The 22,211-nt window shown below is 50.5% G+C and overlaps 1 protein-coding gene across 2 annotated transcripts in view; it reads left to right on the plus strand.

The window, feature by feature from the left end:
- CNTFR (ciliary neurotrophic factor receptor) overlaps nt 1-22,211 on the plus strand; it is a 239,180-nt gene that overhangs the window by 164,561 nt on the left and 52,408 nt on the right. For both annotated transcript variants that reach the window (XM_054178919.1, XM_054178920.1), the window contains one exon: nt 11,065-11,295. In XM_054178919.1, the coding sequence (XP_054034894.1) occupies nt 11,065-11,295 (231 nt within the window). The remainder of the gene's footprint in view (nt 1-11,064; nt 11,296-22,211) is intronic.

Genomic DNA, 22,211 nt, shown 5'->3' on the forward strand with positions numbered 1-22,211 from the left:
AGGAAGAAATCTCTCTTTTGGGATGAAATGAAACCTGGAGCATAACTTCCAGTGGATGCAGGGTGGAGGGAAAGGGTATTGGTGTTTCTGTTGGGAGTTCCTGGGCACAGAATGTCACTGGGATACCCTGTCCCCTTGTGTCTTAGTGGTGCAGCTTGTACCCCTGCTTTGACTTCTAAATCCAGCCTGGGTTGATGCCTTTGTGCCCCAGCCATGTGTTCAGCATGCCTTGTACCTCTTTCTTGCTGGGGCTGGTCCGTAAGAGGAGGAGGATGAACCTTCTGTACCTGTGGGTAACAAATTGGAGGAATTTTTCTATCCTCAGGCTGCAGAATTTCACGTGTTAAGTTGCAGCGGTCCCAGCTTCAAGACCAGCTGCTGCCGATCCACCCAGGGGTGCGAGTGTTACATCTGTAAGCGACAAGCCACTGGCCTACAGCAGGCAAAACCCAAGCCAACAGACAGAAAAAGCCTAAGGGGCTGAATTTTAGAGCTATTAAATGATTAAATGCACAGGGAAAAAAAAAAAGTTAATTTAACATCACAGTTGTGATTTTACACACCCAAGAGCCTGGAAATTGAGAGCTCTGCTTCTCACACAGGGATCGTAACTTGGCACTGCACAGATTGTACAGTGTGTAAAATTAGACCAGAGAAATAGTAAATACGCTGCAGGGACCAATACTGTCTTGGCAGAAGGAGGATGGACTGAGTGGGACCCAACAGGTCTTTTACGCCTCTGACTTCCATAATTCTGTGCTAATAAAAAAGAATATTGCACCACGCCTGATGCTAATCCAGAGCCCAGAGAGGGCTGGAGCGGGAGCTGGGCTGTGAGGTGAACAAACAGCACTCGCCCCCAGGGCGTTGCTGAGGGGGCAGCAGTTACTGGAGGGCAGGCACGTGGGCATTGGTAAGTAGCCATGGGCAGTGTGTGCTGTGCAGCAGCCTTCCAGGGCAGCTTGTGGTCAGTAGGGTGTGAGGCATCCTGGTGTTTCTACCTGGCTCTGCTTGCCTCCCCAGAGCGTAGTACATACTGGTGTCTTCACGCTGCTGCCGTACCACAGTGAGCCTTGTTTGTGGTTAGGGCTATGATCTGGGCACCTAACTCCAGATCATGATGATTTCCCCTTAAAGAGCATTGAAAAGCCTGACCTAAGCACTTTTTTGTGTGGCCTAGAGTAATTTGTCCTGCCCGCATGAAGAAGCAGGACCAGAAAACCAGCCTTCAATTCATCCCTGGTGCTAACACCGGGCACCTGGCAGTGAAGGACAAAGGGTGCAGGCACAAGTGAGCCCATCCTGGAGGATGTTGCTGGGATTTTTCTGCTGTGTGCTGGTTCCATTTAGTGCTACTTATCTCCCTCTGGCCTTCCAACACCTTCCCCTCTATATCATACTGCCTCACATGTTGGGGCAGCTGTGATGTAGACACAGAGCTTGGAGGAGTTGCTGCTTCACCAGACACTCTTCCTCAGCAAGTCATCTCAAGTTGACTTTGGAAGGCAGCCAAGTGAGCCAGGTCCCATCCAGCCTTCCTTTTGCCTTATGATGAAAACGGTGTCAGCCTGTCCCAACAAGGAGAGCACTTGGAGTCTCAGGACAGAGGCATTTTTAGTCTAGAAGAGCTAGGTCATCCACATAAAGGTCTTTGCAAAATCACCTGCTGGAAACAGATCAACATGTGAGCTCAGGTCCCCTTCTGGGATGCAAGAACAAAGTCTCTGAGAATAAAAAAGTCAAGAGCACCAGCCCAACAGCATCCCAACTTTCTGCTGCACAGGAGCTAGGACAGAAAAGAAGAAGTAGGAGCAGAGGTGCATCTTCTCCTAGTCCTGCCTGTGGCAACACAAAACAATCAGTGCTAATGATATGCAACCATTGTAGATGGGTACACACCACCATTAGCACCATCTGGCAAAGCTCAGTCCTACCCTGAAGCCATAGGAAAAGATAGGGGGGTTGGGGTTTCTTAATCATGCTTGGCTGGAGAGACTCTGTTATTGCAACAGAATGGACTTTGTTGCTCTTCACCGGTTTGCTTGTCTCCTTCAGTCAGGGACTAGTTGGTGCTGGGGCAACACACTGCTGTTCAGCCCCTGCTACTGCCTGCAGGAGCTGGATGTGATGTCATGCAGGGAAAGAAAGGTGCCTCTGGCATGGAGCCCTTGTGGCTTGCAGCAAGGAGCACAAGCAGCGTGATGATTTGGGCTGGTGTGGTTTGTCACATCTAAAGAGCTGCTTGAGCTGCTCCACCCCAACACAGGGCTGCTGAAAATGCACCAAGGCTGGTATGAGACAAACATAGCAGTTCTGTCCTGGCACAGGGGGACACATTGTGATCTGGTGAGATCCCACTCTGATGGGGACAAAGGCATTGATTCAGCCAGTTTGCTGATCTGATCCAAGCCAAATAAATGACTTTGAAGTTCCTTGTCTGCTAAGGCAGATTCCCTCATCCTGCTGCCATGTCTCCCAGCCAGGGCTCAGCATGGGACCACAGCTCACAAGGCATGGGGAGCTGCCGCATCCCTTGGGGCTGAGCCAGTGCTGCAGCAAGAACTTGGCCCTTGATTCTGCTGTGAGTTTGTATTTGCTTCTGCTTCCAGCTGTGGGTCTCTGTTCTGTGGTTTCCCACAAGGTTTAGCGCTGTGTTTTCTCTCCAGGAGGGTGCTTATGTCCTGCCACTGTGTAGCCTTGTGGCCCCTGTGCATGATCCATGCAAGTGCCATCATCCTGACTGTGCTGCCATCCTGACAGTGCCACCTGAAGCTCAGTCTCAGGGACAACTTGTAGCAGAGCAGGCACCACACCTCCCCACTGCTGGACTATCAGGTTCAGGAGGCATGGATTGTAATTTGTGACAATGGCACTTTTGATTACAGTAGATATTGCATTAAGTTTCATGGAAGAATCATCATCCTCTTGCAGCTGAGCACTACAAGGGGCATGAAGGCCCTTTTTCACCCCTCAATGGACATCCCTAGCAGATTATGGGCTGTAGCTGCAGAGGGAGGTGCACTCAGCTGCAGAGTGGTGGTGGGAGGTCAGGGTGCTGCAAAGCTGGAATAGACCTTTTTTAGAGGCTGCAGGGCTTTGCCAGCCCTCACAGGAGGACATTTTGTAGTCACATCAGGCTGAGGGAAGAAGCTCTCCTGCCCCAGAACTTGTCCTGAGCCAAGCATGTCAGAGGGAAAAAGTGCCTCATTTACTGCATCCCTGAAACAAACTGAGGTCTGCTTCCAGGCTATCTTGGAGTGATTAAGTGTAAGTCCTTTAGCACCCTTCTGTTATCTCTTAATTAAAGTTTCTTGCTAATTATTTTTTCTTGTCAAGAGGGCTAAGCTGCTGACTCCAGGGATTTACCAATATAGAGCAAACAAACACGGGCTCTGCTTGCTGCAATTTTTCATTAATGGACAAAATTAACTTGGAATGGTCCATATCTTTGGCTACATCCATGACACTTAATTACGCCTGTTTCCTTGCAAAGATGTATCTTGTTTTAAATAACTTGTAGAAGAACTGCCTCCTGGAGCATGAAATTCCTTCTCCTTGAAGGGGAGGTTTCTGCTGGGGGGAAAAACAACCAAAAAGCTCTGCAAAGACCAAGCAGCACCACATGGAAGACATGTGAGGAGATCAAAGATGGGGTATGCTTCAGGAAGCTGGTGCCAGGAAACCCTCTCCAGTGCTAGAGGCTGTTTCATCTCAAGAAGGGCTGACCTTAGGGACATGAAACTGCAAATAGGAGTGGAGCCACTGGCATTCTCGGGTGTGGTTGGTGCTGCTCAGGCTGGTGGCCATGGGTGCTGGAGCTAAAGAAAAGGTTGTGCCACCACCTTGTCCAGTGGCTGGAAAAGGCCAGGAATGCCCCCCCACACCTCCAGAGGGGATATAGTCAGGCCACCTCTATTTCTCCTTGCCCCCTCTATCCTCTGGACCTCCCTGCTTGCCTCCTGTGGGTTTATTCATCTAATTTACCACAGGAAGTTGCAGGGTGCAAGACCTTGCCAGTTTAACTGCTTGGGAAGCTCTCGGCATCACCCCGAGGCTATGTAAATATGAAATGTATAATTTATGAACACATGCACAGAGAGCTAATTAGCTGTTGAGATGTTTATTTGTGGCTAGTTGTTTAGGGAGGTACAAAGGCTAATGAGGTGATGCAAAGGCCTCTCTGTTCAAAGGCACCTGTGTCATTCTCTGCAGAAGTGTTCCACATCCTGTTGAGGGAAGAGAGGACATGGATTTTCCCACTGCCTCAGTTTCCCCATCTGCAAAAGAGGGGTTGACCCAGGGGCTGTGCATCCTGCAGAGGAGAAGGCTGTGTCTGTCCCAGACCTGCTCGCTCTCTGCTTGTGTCAGCAACAGCCCTGTGGGCAGATCTGGGGAAGAACCTTGGCCCTGGCTGCCTGCAAATTGCTGTGACAATGAGAGTGGTTTTGGCCTCTGTGTGCGCAGGCTGGAGGTTGGCTTCCAACGGACCCTGGCACAAAGGGCCCCATTGAGGGGCTGTGGTGAGCACTGATGCCAGGAATGCAAACTGTCTTCTCCACTTCCTCTGCTTGCTGCTCAAAAGACCCCTTGGGCATCTGGGCAGAGACATCTGGGGCCACATCCGTGTTGCAGCTCTGTGCATGCTGCATTGGGCAGTGCCTGGTGGCATGCTTACCCTGGCAGCTGTCCATGCTGGCAGGATGAGAGCCTAGGCAGGAACAGAGGGAGAGCAGCCAGTGGAGATGAAGGATCCCAAAAGGAGTTTTGCTCCTTCCCAGCATGGCCTGTGCCAGGGCAGTGCTCAGGTCTGCAAGATTTTCCTGTGTTGTTGCCTTTGCAGTCTCAATTCAAGTCACTCTCCATCATTTTTGGGAGGTCATAGAGAGCTGGGGAAGTGCTTGAGGACTGGAGGAAAGCCAGTGTCACTCCAATCTTCAAAAAGGACAAAAAGCAGGACACTACATGCCAGTCAGCTTCACCTCCATCCCTGGAAAAGTGATGGAAATGCTCATTCAGGGGTCATCTCTAAGCATGTTGAGAAGATTATCAGGAATAGTCAATGTGGATTCATGAAGGGAAAATCATGCTTGACCAATCTCCTAGCCATCTATGATGGTGAGACCAGCTGGGTAGATGAGGGTAGAGCGGTAAATGTTGTCTGCCTCAGCTTTGTCAAGGCTTTTGGCACTGTCTCTCATAACATCCTCACAGGGAAGCTTAGGAAGTTGTGAGTTAGATGAGTGGTGAGTGAGGTGGGTTGAGAACTGGTTGAAGGACGAAGCTCAGAGGAATGTGATCAGTGGTGCAGTGTCTAGTTGGAGACCTGTTGCTAGTTGTGTTCCCCAGAGGTCAGTATTTGGTCCAGTTTTGGTCAACATGTTATCAGTGACCTGGAGGAACGAACAGGGTGTAACAAAACCAGGAGGAGTGGCTGACACACCAGAAAGCTGTATTGCAATTTAGTGAGGTATGGGCAACCTGGAGAATTGGGAAGAGGTGAAGCACATAAAGTTGGTTCAACAAGGGCAAGCATAGAGTCCTGTACCTGGGGAGGAGTAACCCCATGTATCAGTGCAGGTTAGGAGTTGACCTGCTGCAAAGATCTCTGCATGGAAGGACCTGGGAGTTCCTGTGGGCAACAAGTTCACCATGAGCCAGCAATGTGCCCTCATGGCCAAGAAGGCCAATGGTATTCTGGGTCCATTAAGAAGAGTGTGTCCACCAGGTCAATGGATGTACTTCTTCCCATTTGCTCTGCCCTGGTGAGGCCACACGTGGAGTATTGTGTCCAGTTCTGGGCTTCTCAGTTCAAGAGAGACAGTGAAGCACTGGAGAGAGTCCAATGGAGGGCCAAAAAAAAATGATTGGGAGATTGGAGTATCTCTCATATGAGGAGAGGCTGAGAGACCTGGGGCTCTTCATCCTGGAGAAGACTGAGAGGGGATCTTATCCATGGTTCTGTCTAAAGGCTGAAAGTCAAGAGTATGGGGCTGGACTCTTTCTGGTGGTGGCCAGTAATAGGACATGAGGCAATGGATACAAACAAGGACACAGGAGGTGTCACTTGAAGTTAAGAAGACACTCCTTTACTGTGAGGGTGACTGAGCACTGAAACAGGCTGCCCAGAGAGGTTGTGGAGTCCTCTTCCCTGCAGACTTTCAAACCCTACCTGGATGCGTTCCTGTGCAACCTGATCTAGGTGTGTCTGCATTAGCAGGGGTGGTTGGACTTGGTGCTCTCCAGAGGTGCCTTCCAACCCCATTCATTCTATCATTCTAGGATTCTATGAAGCAGATCAGGATTCAATAAGAAGGAAAACAAGGATTGCAAGCTTCTCTGTTGAGGAGGTTAAGATGATCAAGATGGATTTGGGAAGCATCAAACACATTCCCACAGGTCTCAAGTCTCAGCTGCTTTGTTCCATCTACTCTTTGTGTCTCTCTGCTGGACCACTTTTTCACTGGTCCCCATTCTGTTGCAGTTGCACAAATCATATCATCGAGTTGTCACTTGTCCCCACTAAGAGGAAACAGCCCCCAGTTGTGCCAGCAGAGATTTAGGTTGGACATTAGGAAAATTTTCTTCACCAAAAGAATTGCAAAGTACTGTAACAGGCTGCTCATGGAAGTGATGGAGTCACTATCCTTGGAGGTACTTAGAAGCTGTGTAGATACTGTGCTTAGGGTTATGGTTTAGTGGTGGACTTTGCAGTGCTAGGTTTACAGCTGGACTCAATGAGCTTAAGGATCTTTTCCAATCTAAATTATTCTATAATTCTAGGAGGACAGCAAAGCAGCTTACAGCTTATTTCACTCAGTTGCCCCAGGTCCACTGATGGTAGCTGTGTGTGTCTGTTCCACAGACACACAGGTGGCTCTCATCTTCCCTCTGCTGCAGCTTTGTAGGGCTGTGGGTTGTGTTTTCTGCCTACATTATGCATCACCATGGCTCCACTTCACCTCTGGGACTTTATGTTGTAAGCCATGCTGTTCCTGTCCAGCATGCTGTGCTGAAGCAGAGGATACAGTCTTTGGTGGGGTTGGATGCTAAGAGGCATGTAACTGATGGAGGTGTAGCATCACAACCTTTCCCCCACATGTGCTTCACCTCTATACTGTCAGCCAGCCCAAGAAGTGGCATACTTTGGAGAAGCAGGGTGGTGTAGGGACAAGGCAGCATCTCTCAGTGTCACTTATAGCCGGTGATGACAGTTGTGGGAAGGGATCTTTGGAGATGTCTACTCTAGTGTGCTACTCAGAATAAGACTATCCTCAACAGCAAACCAGATAAGCCATGGCTTTGTCAGCAGAGCCCTGGCAACCTCCAAGGATGGAGATCCCTCCTGTCTATGGATACCTGTCCCAGGGCTGCACCACCCTCATGGCAAGTAAGTTTTCCTCCAGGTCCAGCTCAAGCCAGCTGAGCTGTAGCCTCTGGCTGTGGGCCCATATTCTGCCCATGCCACTAGTCAAAGTCATACAGCAAGATTGACCCTGCAGCACAGGCACCATCTTGGTCTTGTTCTTCTGGTGTGATGACCAGGAGGGTGAGCAAACCCCCCTCCCCTCCATGCTTGAAGGAACAATGAGGCTCTGAATGGGCTGGAGGGAGGAGGTCCTGCCCATACCCAATCTGCAGGAAGTGGAGGCTCTCAGTAAAATCTCTGGTCACTCTTGCCTATCACCATCCTAAAGCAGAACTGGTGGCCACAACATGAGACAGGACTGTTTCAGTGGGATTGAATGGGTCAGGAAGGGTTGTCCCCCTAGTGCTGCTTCTCAGAGGGGCTACTCCATGTTCACATGGCAGTGTTGTTAGATGGAACTCCAGACTCTGGCACAGGGCAGGAGAGATGTGGGTGCCTGGATTGGCTCCAGTAAGAGCTTCAGCAAACCTGGCTGGGAAATGCCTCCTCTGAAGCTTTGCTTTGGGTTTCTCCTTCATTTGGGGCTTTAAATCATCGCCTTGGAAAGGGAGCATTGCTTTTAAAGACCTGTCTTCCAGGAATGGCTCTCTCAGCCCTTCTGGATGAGTGCCAATGTGTTTACACTGTATTTAAGGACAAATAGGAAATAATTCAAGCTGCTTGTTCCCCTTTCCCAACTTAGTTCTGCTGTCACCAGTTACAGCCACAGTCCTGAGACGCAGAGCTGGGCACCCCAGAATTTTCCTTTGCTTTCAAATTTTGCCTGGGGATAGGCACTGGGCAAGCAGGGGCCAGTCAAGACAGACAGGTTCATTGATTCACTGAGCCCTTCTCCAGTGTATCCTCTGAGCAGATCCCCATGTGTAAGACCAAGAGAATCAATTCTTTTTCATGAGCCAGCTGAAAAGGGGAAGAGAAAACATCTTTACCTCATGGAATAGAAGAAATTAGAGGGATGTTGAGACTCTTACATTAGTTCTGTTAAAACTATGTCTATCCATCCACCCATCTGCCCAATCATCTCTCCATCCATCCATTTGCATAGTCATTCATCCTTTCATCTTAATACACTTTTCTCCATCCCATCTGTGCCCATCCAGCCAGCTGTCCATCTGTCTGTGATCACACACATTCACTCATCCATCCACTCATCCACCTTCTTGCAATACTTCTGCCTGCCTGTCTCCTTGTCTACTTTTTCCCTGTTCATTCTAGCTACCCCTTCACATATGGATGCCTCATCTTAGATGATGTTCTCCCCTCTTTCTGCCTGTCAGAAATACATTTGTCTGATCATCATAGTTTTCAAAGGTGGTCACCCTTGATTAGTGTCTGAGATGATCCTGAGGCATCTCATCAGTATTTTACTCACCACAATCCAAATTTTTCCCATCTGTTCTCAGCACTCCATTTCCCATAGCATCCCCAAAGGTGCTGTTTCCCTGTCAGAAATAGGTGCCCTGAAAGACCGTCTGCAGGAAGCCTCAGATCTGCCAGGGATTTCTCCAGTGCCATCTTTATCCTGGGGCTCTCTGCCTTGCAGATGGGCTCAGACTGTTGTATTCCACACAAGGAATGGCTGTGTCAGGCTTAATTGGTCCAACCTATTAACAGGACCCAGAAGCTGATGTCTAGAGAGGGACAAAAGAGCAAGACAAACATGGGCAGGGGCTTCTTCCATCCCTCCCCACCGTCAGATTCCTGCAACCTCCACAGGCTCACTGGGCAGCTTGGTGTTTTACCTCTTTGGGTGTGTCTTCTGCTATGGATTTGTTTAATCATTATTTCCCCCAAAATGTTCATATTCACAGCATCTTACAGATGTGGGTTTCTGTAGTTGGTCACACTTGCTTTCACTTGTTTTTATTTGCTGCCCTTTATTTTACTAGGAGAAGAAGCAGGCCGTCCTCCTCTATTCATCCATGTCATGGCAGTCATCATTGCTTAGGTGTCTATCACATCTCCACTCTGCTGTCTCCTTTTATGGATGAAGTGAATGAGTTTGCTAAGCTATCCTTGCACTGGGTCTTTCCCAGCCTTTGCTATTCCTGTTTCCTTTCTCTGCTGTCTTCTCAGCTGAGCTGTGCTCATAACAGCACGGGGACAGGGTGGTGCACGGCTTTTAGGGCACGATGCTTTCTGCTTTGTTCTCAATCCCTTTCTTAACAATTCCTAGCACTGGGTTTGCATGTTTGATCACCACTGAGCTGATGTTTTCAGTGAAGTGAGTGCAATGACTCCAAGATATGTTTCAGTGGATGCTGCAGCTCATTTGGAACCATGAGTGCATAGGGGAAGCGAAGCTTCATTTTCCCTTCGTGCATCCATCTGCATTTATCAACACAGTGTTACTGCCTGGTGAGTCTGCACCATGATGTCCTTCAGGAATGCTTTTGCACCTTGCTGTAATTTGGCTGCCCTGACAGCATCAGCAGCATGATGTCTCCTCTCACTGCCTCAACCCCTTTTTCTTTGTGAGTTATGAAGGTGTTTGGCAGCTTTGATCCAATTCTGATCTCTGTTGAACTTCCCAGTGACATCTTCTACCACATCTGACCACTTGTTCTCAGCTTTAGTTTCCTGATTTTTAACTGCTAGAAATCCTTGCAAGGATTTCCCTTGTGTGTCAGAGGTACTTGATTTCTTTGGGAAGCACATTGTCAAATGTGGTTTTGAAACCCAGGAGTATTTTGCCAACTGAACTGCCCCCTTCTTTATGCACAGAGACTTGATGAAGCCTTTAAGGAACTCAATACCTCGCTCATCAGCCTGTCTTGCTTCACCCTATGTCATGCACTCACACACAGATGGTTTTAACCTTGCCACACACAGCTCAGCACAGCCAGTGCAGCAACACGGGAAAGATTCAGTTGCTAAGGATCATTAATGAATGTCAGCTCGAGCTTCTGTCCAGAAACCTGAGAAAATTCAATTAGGCAGCTGGTGCCCAATGAGCTGTTTTGCCCCACTAGCAAGATGCTAAATCAGCCAGCTTGGCAAGGTGTCGTGTTATTGTAGAGAGCAAAGGAAAAACAGGCAGGGAGGCAAACAGCATAGCATGCACCAAGCAGTTGCCCCTTTCCAAAGCCCAGCATGGACAGGTTGCAATCCTCCCACCTGATATCCTGGGCAGGGAAATGTGAGGGTAACTGCCTACTTCCCACCTCCACCAGTAAATAACTCACAATTACTCATGACAAGACCTGGGGCTCTGTCACCTCTCTGCTGGGAGTTTCTGATGTGTGCATTTGTTTTGCATCCTGCAACACACCACACAGGTGAAGGAGTAGTAATGACTTGATTGTGTGGCCATGCTGTGGGGTATTTGGCTGGGTAATTATATGTGCAGTTCTGACATGTCTTCTCCAAGGTAAAGATCAAAGGAAAACATCCTGTAAGATGGAGGTAGTTCATGAGTCCTGATCCATTGGTCTTTGCCAGCCAATCCACTCTAGCCTAAGGTTAAAATAAGTCATTACCAGGGACAGAGGGAGAACTTGGGCTTCTCTGGCCACCAACTCAGTGTCAGTCCATGTCCCAGCCCTTCTCTCACTTCTTAACATGAGAGACTGTGTCTCCAAGGCAGCTGTGCCCACAGAGCTCTGCACTTACCTGTTTTTTCCTCTTCCTCCCCACAGACAGCCACATCCAGTATGAGCGAGTAGGTGCAGACGTGACCATGAAGTGTGGCTCCATGGACTGGGACGCAGCTGTGACCTGGACAGTCAACGGCACCGACATCGATGAGTCCCACTTGAATGGCTCCTACCTGATCCTGAGGAACGTTGACCTGACGCAGAGTGGCCAGTACTCCTGCTATGAGGGCTCCTCTTGGCACCTTAAATACCAGACCTACCTGAGGGTGGGAAGTGAGTACTTCAGCATGTAACTTTGAGTGGGACAGAGCCATGCTCTTCACTCCCATATTGACCCCTTACAGCCTGCTCATGCCATGCCAATCCCTGTACTTTAAACACATATAGTTGCCTGCTGCACCCCACCATACAAGCTCCCCCGTGTCATACTAATCCCAGCAGCAGGGTGCTAGAACGATCCCCTCCTGCCCTCAACTTTACATCAAAGATGGCATATTAATTGTTGAGCCAGGAATAATCTGGGAGGGAATTATTGCTCTTCTATCTAGCCCAGTGCCATGACCACCATCTCCACAGATGGAAAGAGATGAGACTGAGCTGTCATAGGGGATTGCATCTGGGACAGAGGAATCCTGGCTGGGATTATTACAACATGGCTCTTCTAGAGGAGCAGCCAAAATGTGGTAGCAGTGGCTGTGTGTTTGCAGGAGCCTGTGTGCACAGGCGTGTTTGAGGACAGCTGCACGTATCCCAGCATTTTGCATATCTTAAGCATGAGATGTGCTGATCCCTAGGTCTCAGCGTGGGAGATAAGAGTTGTGCTGTATTTCAGATGATGCTGAGAGCCGATAGCAGCTGTGTGCTTGGTGGGCTGCTGTGTTTGTACAGCTGATAGCAACTGGGTGTTTCGCAGCACAGCGTCTGCCACTGGCAGTGGTGGGTATCTGGGGGTACCAGCTGGCATAGATGGCTGTGGGATGGTGACTGCTGCAGAGGGTGCTGTGAGGTGCCAGACGGGAGCCCCACCATTGTGTAGGTGACCATGTGTTCCCAGGTTTGGAGGACATGGCAGACCCTTTCTCTGCTCCTTGTCCCACCTTCTGAACCTTACATCAAAGCCAGGGTGGCCCTTCAATCCTGGACTATGGTTCAAGGGCAGAGGGTTACAGGAGGACCAGCCATACCCTGCATAAGCTATGCAAATCAGGCAGGAGGGGTTCACTGCACCTATAGGTCAGAATGAAGAAATTCAAGTATCAGGGACACTGCATGGTGTTCAGGTCATGGTTTATGGCCTGCTGGGAGGAATCCTGGCACATAGGTGAAGGGGAAGGAGAGCAAGAAGATGCTAAAAGGCAACGTGGCAGGCATGGCAGTGAGTGGAGGTCAAGGCTGGGAGCATAGCAGACATAAAGGCAGATGAATCAGGGACTCTCAGCCACGCTGTGGAGAGGGGGAGCTGTTCACAGGTAGTTCAGAGGCAGGGGAGGCAGGTGCAGGGTGCAGTGCAGGCAGAAGCTGGAGGAGGCTGCATAGCTCCTCCACTTGGACACATGTTCACCAGATCCCATCTGAAGGGAGGTTCCAGGCCATGCCAGTGCAGGGAGGCACTCAGCCCAGATTGTGAAGAAATGAGGGGACCAGGGAGGGGGCTGCAGCCTCCAACCACCTCCTCTGCATCTGTGGCATGGCTGTGACTTTGCAATGGCTCTTGCATCTGCTAAGAACCTTGCTGACAGTAATCCCTGTGAATCCACTCAGGGACTTGTGGGAATTGCTCAGCCAGAGTCCAAATCATGCTGCTTTCTATTACCACATGTTCCTATTTGTTGGAAGCTCACAGGCCCTCTGAGCACTAGACTGAGGAACCGAGCTGGACACTGCAGGGTCCACCAGCCCCAGGACAGTGGTGACAAATAAATAAGTGAATGCATGGTGTTAACACAATTAAGTATGCAAGGGACTAATCAGGTGAGACACTTTTAGTGGTAATTAATTTAATTGCCTGAATTTTAATTTAATGTACTCCTTGAGATTTCATTTCCAAGCACTGCCATTCCCAAGCCCTGCCTTCATGTCCCCCAACTTTCCTACCTCTACAGGGCATAATTTTATTCCTTGGATGTGTTGCTGTTGCTGAAGAGGAGCAGGTTTGGGAGCATCCCAGGAGGAGATGGGGATGGAGATAGATGGATGTGGAGATGGTATGGTATGGGCATGGGTATGGACATGGTGATGAAGGTGGAGACAAGCAGTTCATGGGAGGTTTGCAGCATGGCCCTGTGATAGCTTTGGTGGTGCAGCTGAATGTACTGAGATTTGAGGGATATGAGGGATGTTGGACTAGTTTTGTTTGTGAAGATATATGGAAACAAACCTGAGCCTGCAGTTTCCTCTCTTATTGGGGCAACAAGAAAGGTGGCAGCAGCAGGATAGGGATATCATTAAATAAATGATGGTACCCGCAGCATGCCCCCCAAGCAAGTCAGGGGCACTCCTGGGCAGAGAAGGCTGTAGGAATGATGTGAGGAGGGAGTGGAGAAGCAGTAAGGACCAGGAAATGGTGTTAATTAGCAAAGTGAGCTCTGTCTTGGGAGTCAGCAAACACAGGCATAAAGGGAGGCCTACCAGGAGTCAAGCTGAGTGAGACCTTGCAGAGGAAATGAAAAGGAGGACTAGCCATATAAATATGGAGCAAATGAGGAGAGAAAAGCAGAGCTGGCTCTGCAGCCAGGTTTCAGGGGAGATTAAAGGTAAGCTCAGCAGAGCCCAGTACTGAAGGGACCCTGCTGAGTCCGAGCAGCAATGCTGAGAATGAGGGCAGGGCAGGCTGGGGGAGAGGAAGGGAGATAAAACCTGGAAACAGCCCTTCAGTGGGAAGGCACCTTCAAAGAAAACAATGCATTGAAATCTTGGAGAGCATCTCATCCCCAAGTGAGGAGACCTCTCCTGCTCATTAGCAGCAGAGAGGTCAGCAGTGGTACCCTGTGCTATGGGGAGAGGCGACACATCTCCTATACTTGAGAGAAAGAAAAGTGCCTATCAGACATCCTGACCCCACTGCACAGTGGGGCTGTTGGGCACACTCGGAAGAAGGAGCAATTAAAGACACAGAGGCAAATGGACAATGGGAGAAAAATACAAGGGAGACTTGCCAGGGATATATCACACCAGATTAATGTGATAGCTCTCTTTGAGAAGGGGTCTGATTTCATAAGCCCAGAAATGTGGTCGATGTAATCTGTCTTGTCTTCAGTGAAGTATTCGCCATGACGCCACATGGGAAATTATGAGTTAAACACGAGAAAATGTGGATCAGTATGGAAGCTGGAACACAGCTTAGGAAATGCCTAAAAGGGATCAGATTGTGCTGAAAGGGGAGCTGCTGGGTGGGATGGAGGAGCTTCAGCATCTGTCTTTGGACCACTCTCAATGGTGTTTCCCATAATGGCTGGCCCACAAGGACCAGGGAGCTCCCGTGGGATGTGCCAGTGGCTGTGTGGGGACTTGGGGTTTTATGGGGTGAGGATGTCGTTCTGGAAGGACCAGAGAACTACATAATGCTGCAAAAGGCACAAAGTGCAAGAAGATACCTCATTGGTGTGCCCCAGCAGGTGGGCAGGAGGACAACGGTAGCTCAAATGATTCTTTGCAGGTGGGTTTGACAGCCAGGTCCACATCATGGGGGATGAGCCCAGCAGAGTCTGGGGGTAGCCAGGCTGTTTCACCACCCGCAGAAACAGGAAGATTGGCACATATGCAGAAGAAGGCTTGTGTGCATCCATGGAGAGAGTGATGAACAGATGGGAGCCTGCCAAGGAGGAAGGCCCCATGGGCTTGCTTATCCTTAAGGTTGCCAGATCAGCCTTCTCTAGGACATGTATCAGTCCAAGCACAACCCAGCCCAATGGACAGTGGCATTTCTCCCAAGTGGCCTCTTCTGGGAGTCCCCGAGCAGCAGTGTGTTGCTCTGCCTCCTATGTTTCAGGCAGCTGAGCAGGAGGGGAAGCACAGCAGAGGGACCAGGATGCTCTGTGTTTATCTCCAGTGGATCTCTTGCTCTGCAGTTTGGAGACCAGTAGATGCCCAAGCATGGCCAGAAGCAGCAAACAATGGAACCAGGGCATTTTTCCCACTGGGCATCTGTGGCCTGAGCCCAGAGCTGAGCAACAGGAGCAGGCAGGAGAAAGAGGAAGGCTCTGGGTACCAGGAGCGCAACACTGGGCTCCCGGCTGCCCCCATGAGCCACAGCTCTGCATTTGGAAACGCGTGGCCGGGGGGCCTGGGGATGGATATAACAAAGACATTGGGAAATAATGCGCTCTTGAGGTTTGGCACACAGCTCCGTGCATTACAGAATGTTATAAAAATACTACTAATGGGCCAGAGAGGAGTGGAAATGTGCAGCAGAAAAGCTGCCAGAAGCTGGAGAGCGCACATGGGAGCAGGGAGGCCTTATGTGCAAAGAGGGGAGGGAGGCAGCCAGGGCAGGCATCTGTCCCTTTCTAACCTGCTCATCTCCATCCTGACCTGATGTCTCTGCTCATTTGCACTGCCCCTTTTGCCCCTCTGCCTGAGGGTACTGAGGATGTCCAAGCACTGCTGATTGTGCTGCTGACCCACCCTCACTCTGCCTGTTGCCTAATGAGGCTGATGGGCTGGGGTTCAGGCACAGATGGGGTCTGCAAGGGAAAGAAAATATATCAGGATCCCTCCAGCAGCCAGGACACATGTCAGGTTCCAAGCAGGGTAACTCTCCTTCATATCACAGTGGTGTCATGGGGGCTTGTAGCCTGGTATTAGCCCCAGCTCTACCCCGTGGGCAGCGTTGGCTCCCAGAAGATGGTGGGAAAGGGACTGGGAAAGGGCAAGCAGCTCCAGGCTGGCCTCCTTCTTCCGTATCTTTCACTGCAGTGGCTGGCGAGGGAAAGGGGGAAAAAACATGCGGTTTGACGGAAAACAACATGGAAAAACAACCAAATTAACAGAAACACAAACAAAGCAAAACCAGAGAGAGGGAGGGGGGAAGGGGCACAGCAACAGGAACCACATGTGAGCAGGGAAGCCAGGAGAGCCCGAGTGTGTTCTCTGGCCTGATTAGCGAGCAATCAAACATCAGCCACTAATAAATAATCAGAACCTCCCTTTTCTCTGCCTTAGAAGTCCCATTCCTCCCAGCTGGGTTCCAGCTGCAACTGGAGGGTTGGACTGCAATTTGCATCTCTGTTTTGTTGTTGTTGTTTTTATAACTTTTTTTCACCGTTCAAAATAAAGAAGAGACAAAGAAAGTAACAACCTCTCAATGTGAGACATGCATCTCTGGCTACCCAGGAGAAGGATGCAGCACTGGGGCAGGCATGAGCATTCCCTCATGGACAGTGGGTAAAGAGCAGAGCATGGCAGTGCCAGGGACAAGCAGCCAGTCTGTCTGACTGCTTCCATACATTGCTTTGGTGGGAAAAACTACAAGAGGACACTGAAAACACATCAGCTTGGGAACAAAGTTTTGACTGGCTTGAGCAGCCAGTCGAGATGATGCCTCTGCCTCTGAGCAGGGTGCCACATGTCAAGCCAGTGCTCCTGTTGCTGGCACAGATGCTGATGAAGGAGCACAGGCTCAGGATCAGTGCATGCAGATATTTCCCTGCTTGTGTCCAGTAATCTGTGATGCAGGACTTGAGTTTTTTTAAAAAGTCTTTTTGATGGATTTTCCCCCTGTGAACTTACCCAATCCCTTCCCACAGCCATGTAAACTAAGGCTATTTCAAGAGCAGCAAGTTAAACATGACTGCAACTGTTCCCTGGCACCAAGGCCAGCTGGCAGGGAGCAGCACCCACCCCTGCGATTCATCCCTCTCAACCTCCAGATGTGCTTCTGCCCCTTGGTGACAGCCCTGCACATGGTCAGCCCTGAGATTCTGCCCAGGCAGTCCATGGGGCAAGACCAAACCTATGGCAGGAATGGAACTAGGAAATTTAAGCACCTGGGTGCTGATATTCCAGCACTGGGAGATGCATCCCACAGCTTATTTTCGTTCATTGCTATCCATGTGGTAACTCTTTCCCCGCGTGCCTGCAGTACTGGGAACTGAGCAGGTGCAGGGGACTTCAGGGGGCTTCACACACAAACATCACCCCCCATTTCTCAAGAGCCATGGGAAGGGTGTGTTACAGATGAGGCCAAGCAGACTTCCAAGATTACTTTGTTCATTGAACTTCAGCTTTGTTTCATGATGCATGCAGGCTCTCCAATCACTCCCTTTCTGTGCTGAGCTGTTTGTTTGTGGCCAGGAAAACTCAGCAGATGAACTTTGCTTCCTGTGCCCAGATTTTGTGTCTTGGCCCAGCTGGGAGCTGAAGAGGCATGCTGGGTAACAGTATGCATATTGCCATCACAGCTTTTTAAGGAGAAAGCCAAAAAAACCCCAACCAACCCACCCCAAAACCCCACCACGCTCCCAAATGCAATTAGTCCTAATCAAATTAGGAGCTGGACTAGAAAAACAAACACATTTGCAGGCAGCAGGCGACCTCTCTGCCCCATCCTGCCCGACGCAGGTGGCCATGCCGCAGCGGGAAGGGCTGCATGGAGCTGTGCCCTGTGGCCTGCCTGTGTGCACTGCTCACAGGCTTGCCCCCACGCCTGCATGCACCCGCGCCCTGCTACATTTCTCCCGTCCTTCCCTTTGCTGGACTGGGCAGCCTGCCCAGCTGCAGCATAGCAGAGTGATGCTTCTTTGGCTTGCTATATAAAATATGGTAATCTGGGGCAGCCAGTGTCAGAAACAATAAAAATACTCCCTCTCCCATCCTTGCGGCCCCCAGCTTCATGCAGAGAAGCTGGGGGCGGCAAGGAGCGAGCTGTGCTGGGGCAAGCAGAGTGGCACGTGGTGTTTGTTAGGTGCTGGGGCATGGGGCCACAGTGCTAGTACTGCCTGTGCCCTGGCTCACTGAGGCCCACGGAGCCCCTGGCCAAGGGATGAGCATGCCTGGGAGGTAGCCAGCATGTGTCAGATGCCATGCCCTGGGGCAAGTCCCCACTGGGAGCTGAAGGGATGTGACCCCACGGTTAGCCCCACTGACCAAATTGCTTATGCTGGATTGGGTGCTATGGAGAGTTCATAGCTTCACTCAAGTTCTGGCAGCAGATCTGTATGGCATTAGAGCACTGAGAAGTGGAGAACATGGTCACACCCCTGCCAGCCCATTCCCCAGGGAAGGGCAGAGATGAGGGTGTGCTATGGTTACCAGTGACTAGACAGAGATGGGAATGGAGCATCCATTAGGGAGAGGCTGCTCAAGGTGTAAGGACCTTCTTAGTGAGCACCTAGCAGTGTCCCAAGGTTTGGACCTATGAGTGAAGCAAATTCAGAGGCTCACTGCACATCCCTTCCTGTAGTATGGGATGGGGCAGGAGGGCAGCCTGTCGCCTCCCCCATGCCCTGTCCCAGCATCTGATGAGCTGGAGAAGAGGAAAAAGGGCTTTGGGGCTTGGCAGCTTCCTGAGCAGCCCTCTCCATTCTAGTCCTCACCTAGCACAAACGCTGAAAGCTGCGTGCAGCAGCACAGCGTTCCATGTCCTGGATGGAGGGCAGTACAGCCTTCTCCCACTCTGCTGAGGTTTGTTTATCCTCCTTAACATGACAAACCCAGCCCTGTAATTAAAGAAGCCCAAGTCCAGTCTAAACATCTTCCCACAGCCCCTGCTCCACAGTTCTGTGAATTAGGGATGCCCAGGGCTGGGAGAACAAAGCCTCTTTGGCTGATGGAGGACTGTGCCTGCCAGAAGGAGTGGAGGAGACACATACTGGTCTCTGCACTGGGAAGGATTTTGTCTCAGCTGCTCTTAAGTACTCTTTGTCAAAATATTTGTCATGAGCTTCCTGCTGCCTGCTGGTGGTGGGTCCCCAGCTTCTAGGGCTCTGGGACTGGAAGGACCAGCCAGGACACAGTCACCTCCTGTCACTGCAGTCACGGGGTAGGGAGTAAAGGGGTCAGAGAATCATAGACTGCCTGGTTGGAAGGGACCCCGAGGATCATCTAGTCCAACTTTTCTAGGTGATAATATAGTTTAAATGAGAGGAGCCAGCACCCTGTCAAGCCAAGTCTTAAAACTGTTCAGTGCATGGGAATCCACTGCTTCCCTTGGGAGATTATCCCAATGTCTATGCTTTGTGTGTGGATGTTCCTTTTCCCTCTCCACCCATGGCTCTGCACAGCTGTGGCAGTTAAAAGAAAATCACAGTCATGATTCCCAGATGATGCTAAAAGAAAAAGCCCTCCTGATGTCACTAGCACAGGGTATAGCCCTTGCCTGTCATGTGGCCACATGTGCCCATGTCCAAAGGAACCTAGGCCAGGTAGTCTCCCCAGGGATGGGAAGACATTACAGTGGGGTCTACTGTGTCCCTATCCCTCCTACCTGGAATAAGAAGAGATGGCAGGCAGCAGTAAATCCTCATGTTTTCCCAGCTCCCAGCACTTCTCCATTTCTGTCTCAAACTGCTGGTGATAGCTGGGAACTGTGGCAGGGCCCAGGCAGGCAGTAAGGACCTGGTTCAGGCTGCAACAGGGCCAAGCCGGAACTGAGTGTACTTCAGTGTGAAAGACATTGTCATTATAGTTTCCCAAGCCGATGCATCTGCTGTAAATAATTAAGCAACATAAGTGTGTGCTGGGGAGGAGAGGGAGCAGAGTTTTGGGGCTGGAAAGCTAGGAAAGGCTCTGGGAATAAAGTGAGATTATTTTCCTCTCATTAGCAGGACAGGGTGGTGTCTCCCTCCAGAAAAGGAGTCAGAGGGTTCCCATGCCTGATGGATCCCTTCTCTCCCTAGTCCCCTCCCAAGCTGTCAGCATTGGTACCAGAGGCAACTGCAGGACAATTTCCAGTTGCTCTTGCTCCAAGCACTTTAATGCTGTTTAAACAATTATGCAGTTGATAAATTTTGACAAGAAGAGATAGAAATAGCCTGGGAGAGCCATGCTGTAGAAATGCTCTAAACAGATGTCCCTTTTCTCCCCCTCCTCTGCTCCCTGGGGGTCTTTATCGTTTGCTGCCAACTAAACAAGGCAGTGTTTGCATGAGTTTGGGTGGTGGGGAGGGGGAGCAAAATGCCTTGTTAAAACGTTTTATGATACCACCCCTAGGCCATTTTTTTCTCTCTAGGATGGTCTCTGCACTGATAGGAGCTATGCACAGCCTGCCTGTCCAGTTGTGGCTAACACCAGGCTGTTGGTTCCTCTCCCCACCAGCTCAGAGGGTACCAGGTTAGACAGCCAGGCTGCTGGTGATACAGGGGAAGGAAAGAGGTGCAGAGAAATTGCCAAAAGCAAGTGAGCAATGACAACCTGCTCTGCCAAGCAGCACAGGAAAATCTGGTCCCACTCTGAGGACAGAGATAGAGCCCAAGAGTGCCTGTGGAGAACCTCATGCAGCAGGGACCATCAGTGGCTACCCAGAGCTGCAGTTTGCCCAGAGATATGTAGAGGAAAGAGTGACCACAAAACTAGGGCTAGCTACAGTCAGGTCCACAGAGGAAGCTTGATGCCCTGTGTGGCTGAACTCAGATGTGTAGGGAGAGAAGATGGGTGCTGCTATTCATCTCTGCAGACCAGAGATCCATGCCAGGAAACCACAGGGAGGTTAGGAGCCAGACCTTGGTGCTGTATTTTTATTCATGTTGGGCTGCCTTGTTCCAAGTGCTCCCAACCCCAGATGTTTTTCCCTGATACAGCCTTCTGGTGTGTGCAGCTTTGTGCTGAGCACACCCCTACTCAGTGTGTGTTCCACAAGGAGCAGCCTTGCACAGCATGGGTTGTCAGACTTTGCAGGTGCGTGCACCCCATCCCCTTAGTCAAGGAAGAAAGCAGAAGGCTCTGAGCAGCGCTCTGCCTTTTGGCTTCTTTCTTCGTTCTGGATGCTGTGCAGCCTGTGTTTGTCCAAGCCAGTGCCTGATGACTCTGGAAGGATGAAGCCAGGGAGTTGTGAATACATTATATGTATGGGAATTCATTTTCTTTGGAGCTGTCATGGTTCAATTTTTGGTGGAATAGCTGCCTCGATGAATTCCTGCCTCTGATTGCAGGGGACACGCTGATGGCATAGCCCACAGGTCCCAGTGCTCACTTCTCGAAAGGTGCCCAAGGTGACTTGTGCTCCCAAAGCCATCCCTGCATGGAGGTGAGAGCCCAAAGCATCCAGTGCTGCATAGAGATTTGCCTGAGCACAGAGCAGAGGGTGCTGGGCAGACAGGTGCTCTTGCAGGTGTCTCTGTGCAGCTGTCAGTCTGGTGCATGACAGCCTGCCCATGCATACCTGTGCCTTGCTGCCCACACGATGCAGCAGCCCTGTCTGTACAGTGGTGTGTTTTCATGGCCCAGCACACAACTTGTTGCTTGAAAAGTACTATGCCTTTGCAAAGAGAAGCACCTTTATGGCTCCTGCTTGAATAATGCTTAGAACTGCAGTGATGGATTCATCTCTGCTCTCTGCATGTGGACCCAAGATGCTCCGCCCCCCCCTCTTTGGCTGACTTGACTTAGTCACCAGCCATGGGCAGCTGCCCTCTGCAAAGGTTTTTTGGCCTTATCAATTTCTTCTTCCTGTTCCTGCCTTGCCTCTACTGAAATCCGAGGGTCCAGGATTCAGTGCTGCCCTGGGGACACAGGGCAGCCCATGCCATCTCACATTCCCCACCTCAGAGCCTATGTGAAAAGGCAGAAGAGGAAACAGAGACACAGACTAGGGAGTAATATCTCAAAGCCACACAACTGGGCTTAGAAACCAGACTGGTTCAGTGCCCTCCTCATCCTATGTGACTTCCCAATTATACTGTGCTGGGTTGCACACCCCTGCCCTGCCCCAGTCTCAGGGCTCCTACCCTCTGCAGCCTACCCCAGAGGAGCAGCACACTGGTCACACAGGACTGGGTGCGTTTTCATCGCAAGAAGTGGGACAGCCCATGGGCAGCCAGCCTGGAGGCATTGCTCATGAGCAACCTCCACACCTGCTCCCCTTCCTGCCACAGTCTTCATCACCCAGCCTTTCCTCCCACACCTCTTCCTTCTCCTGCTGCTCAGCCAAATAAGGCAGAGCTTGATTAAGCATGGCTGGCTGGCATGTGAGTTTACTTCTGCTTCCTTCTGCTCCCTTCTGCTCCCTACAGCAGGTCCCAGGCTGCAGCAGGGAG

This window comes from Dryobates pubescens, chromosome Z, assembly GCF_014839835.1.
Source record: "Dryobates pubescens isolate bDryPub1 chromosome Z, bDryPub1.pri, whole genome shotgun sequence".
NCBI classification, from domain to species: domain Eukaryota; kingdom Metazoa; phylum Chordata; class Aves; order Piciformes; family Picidae; genus Dryobates; species Dryobates pubescens.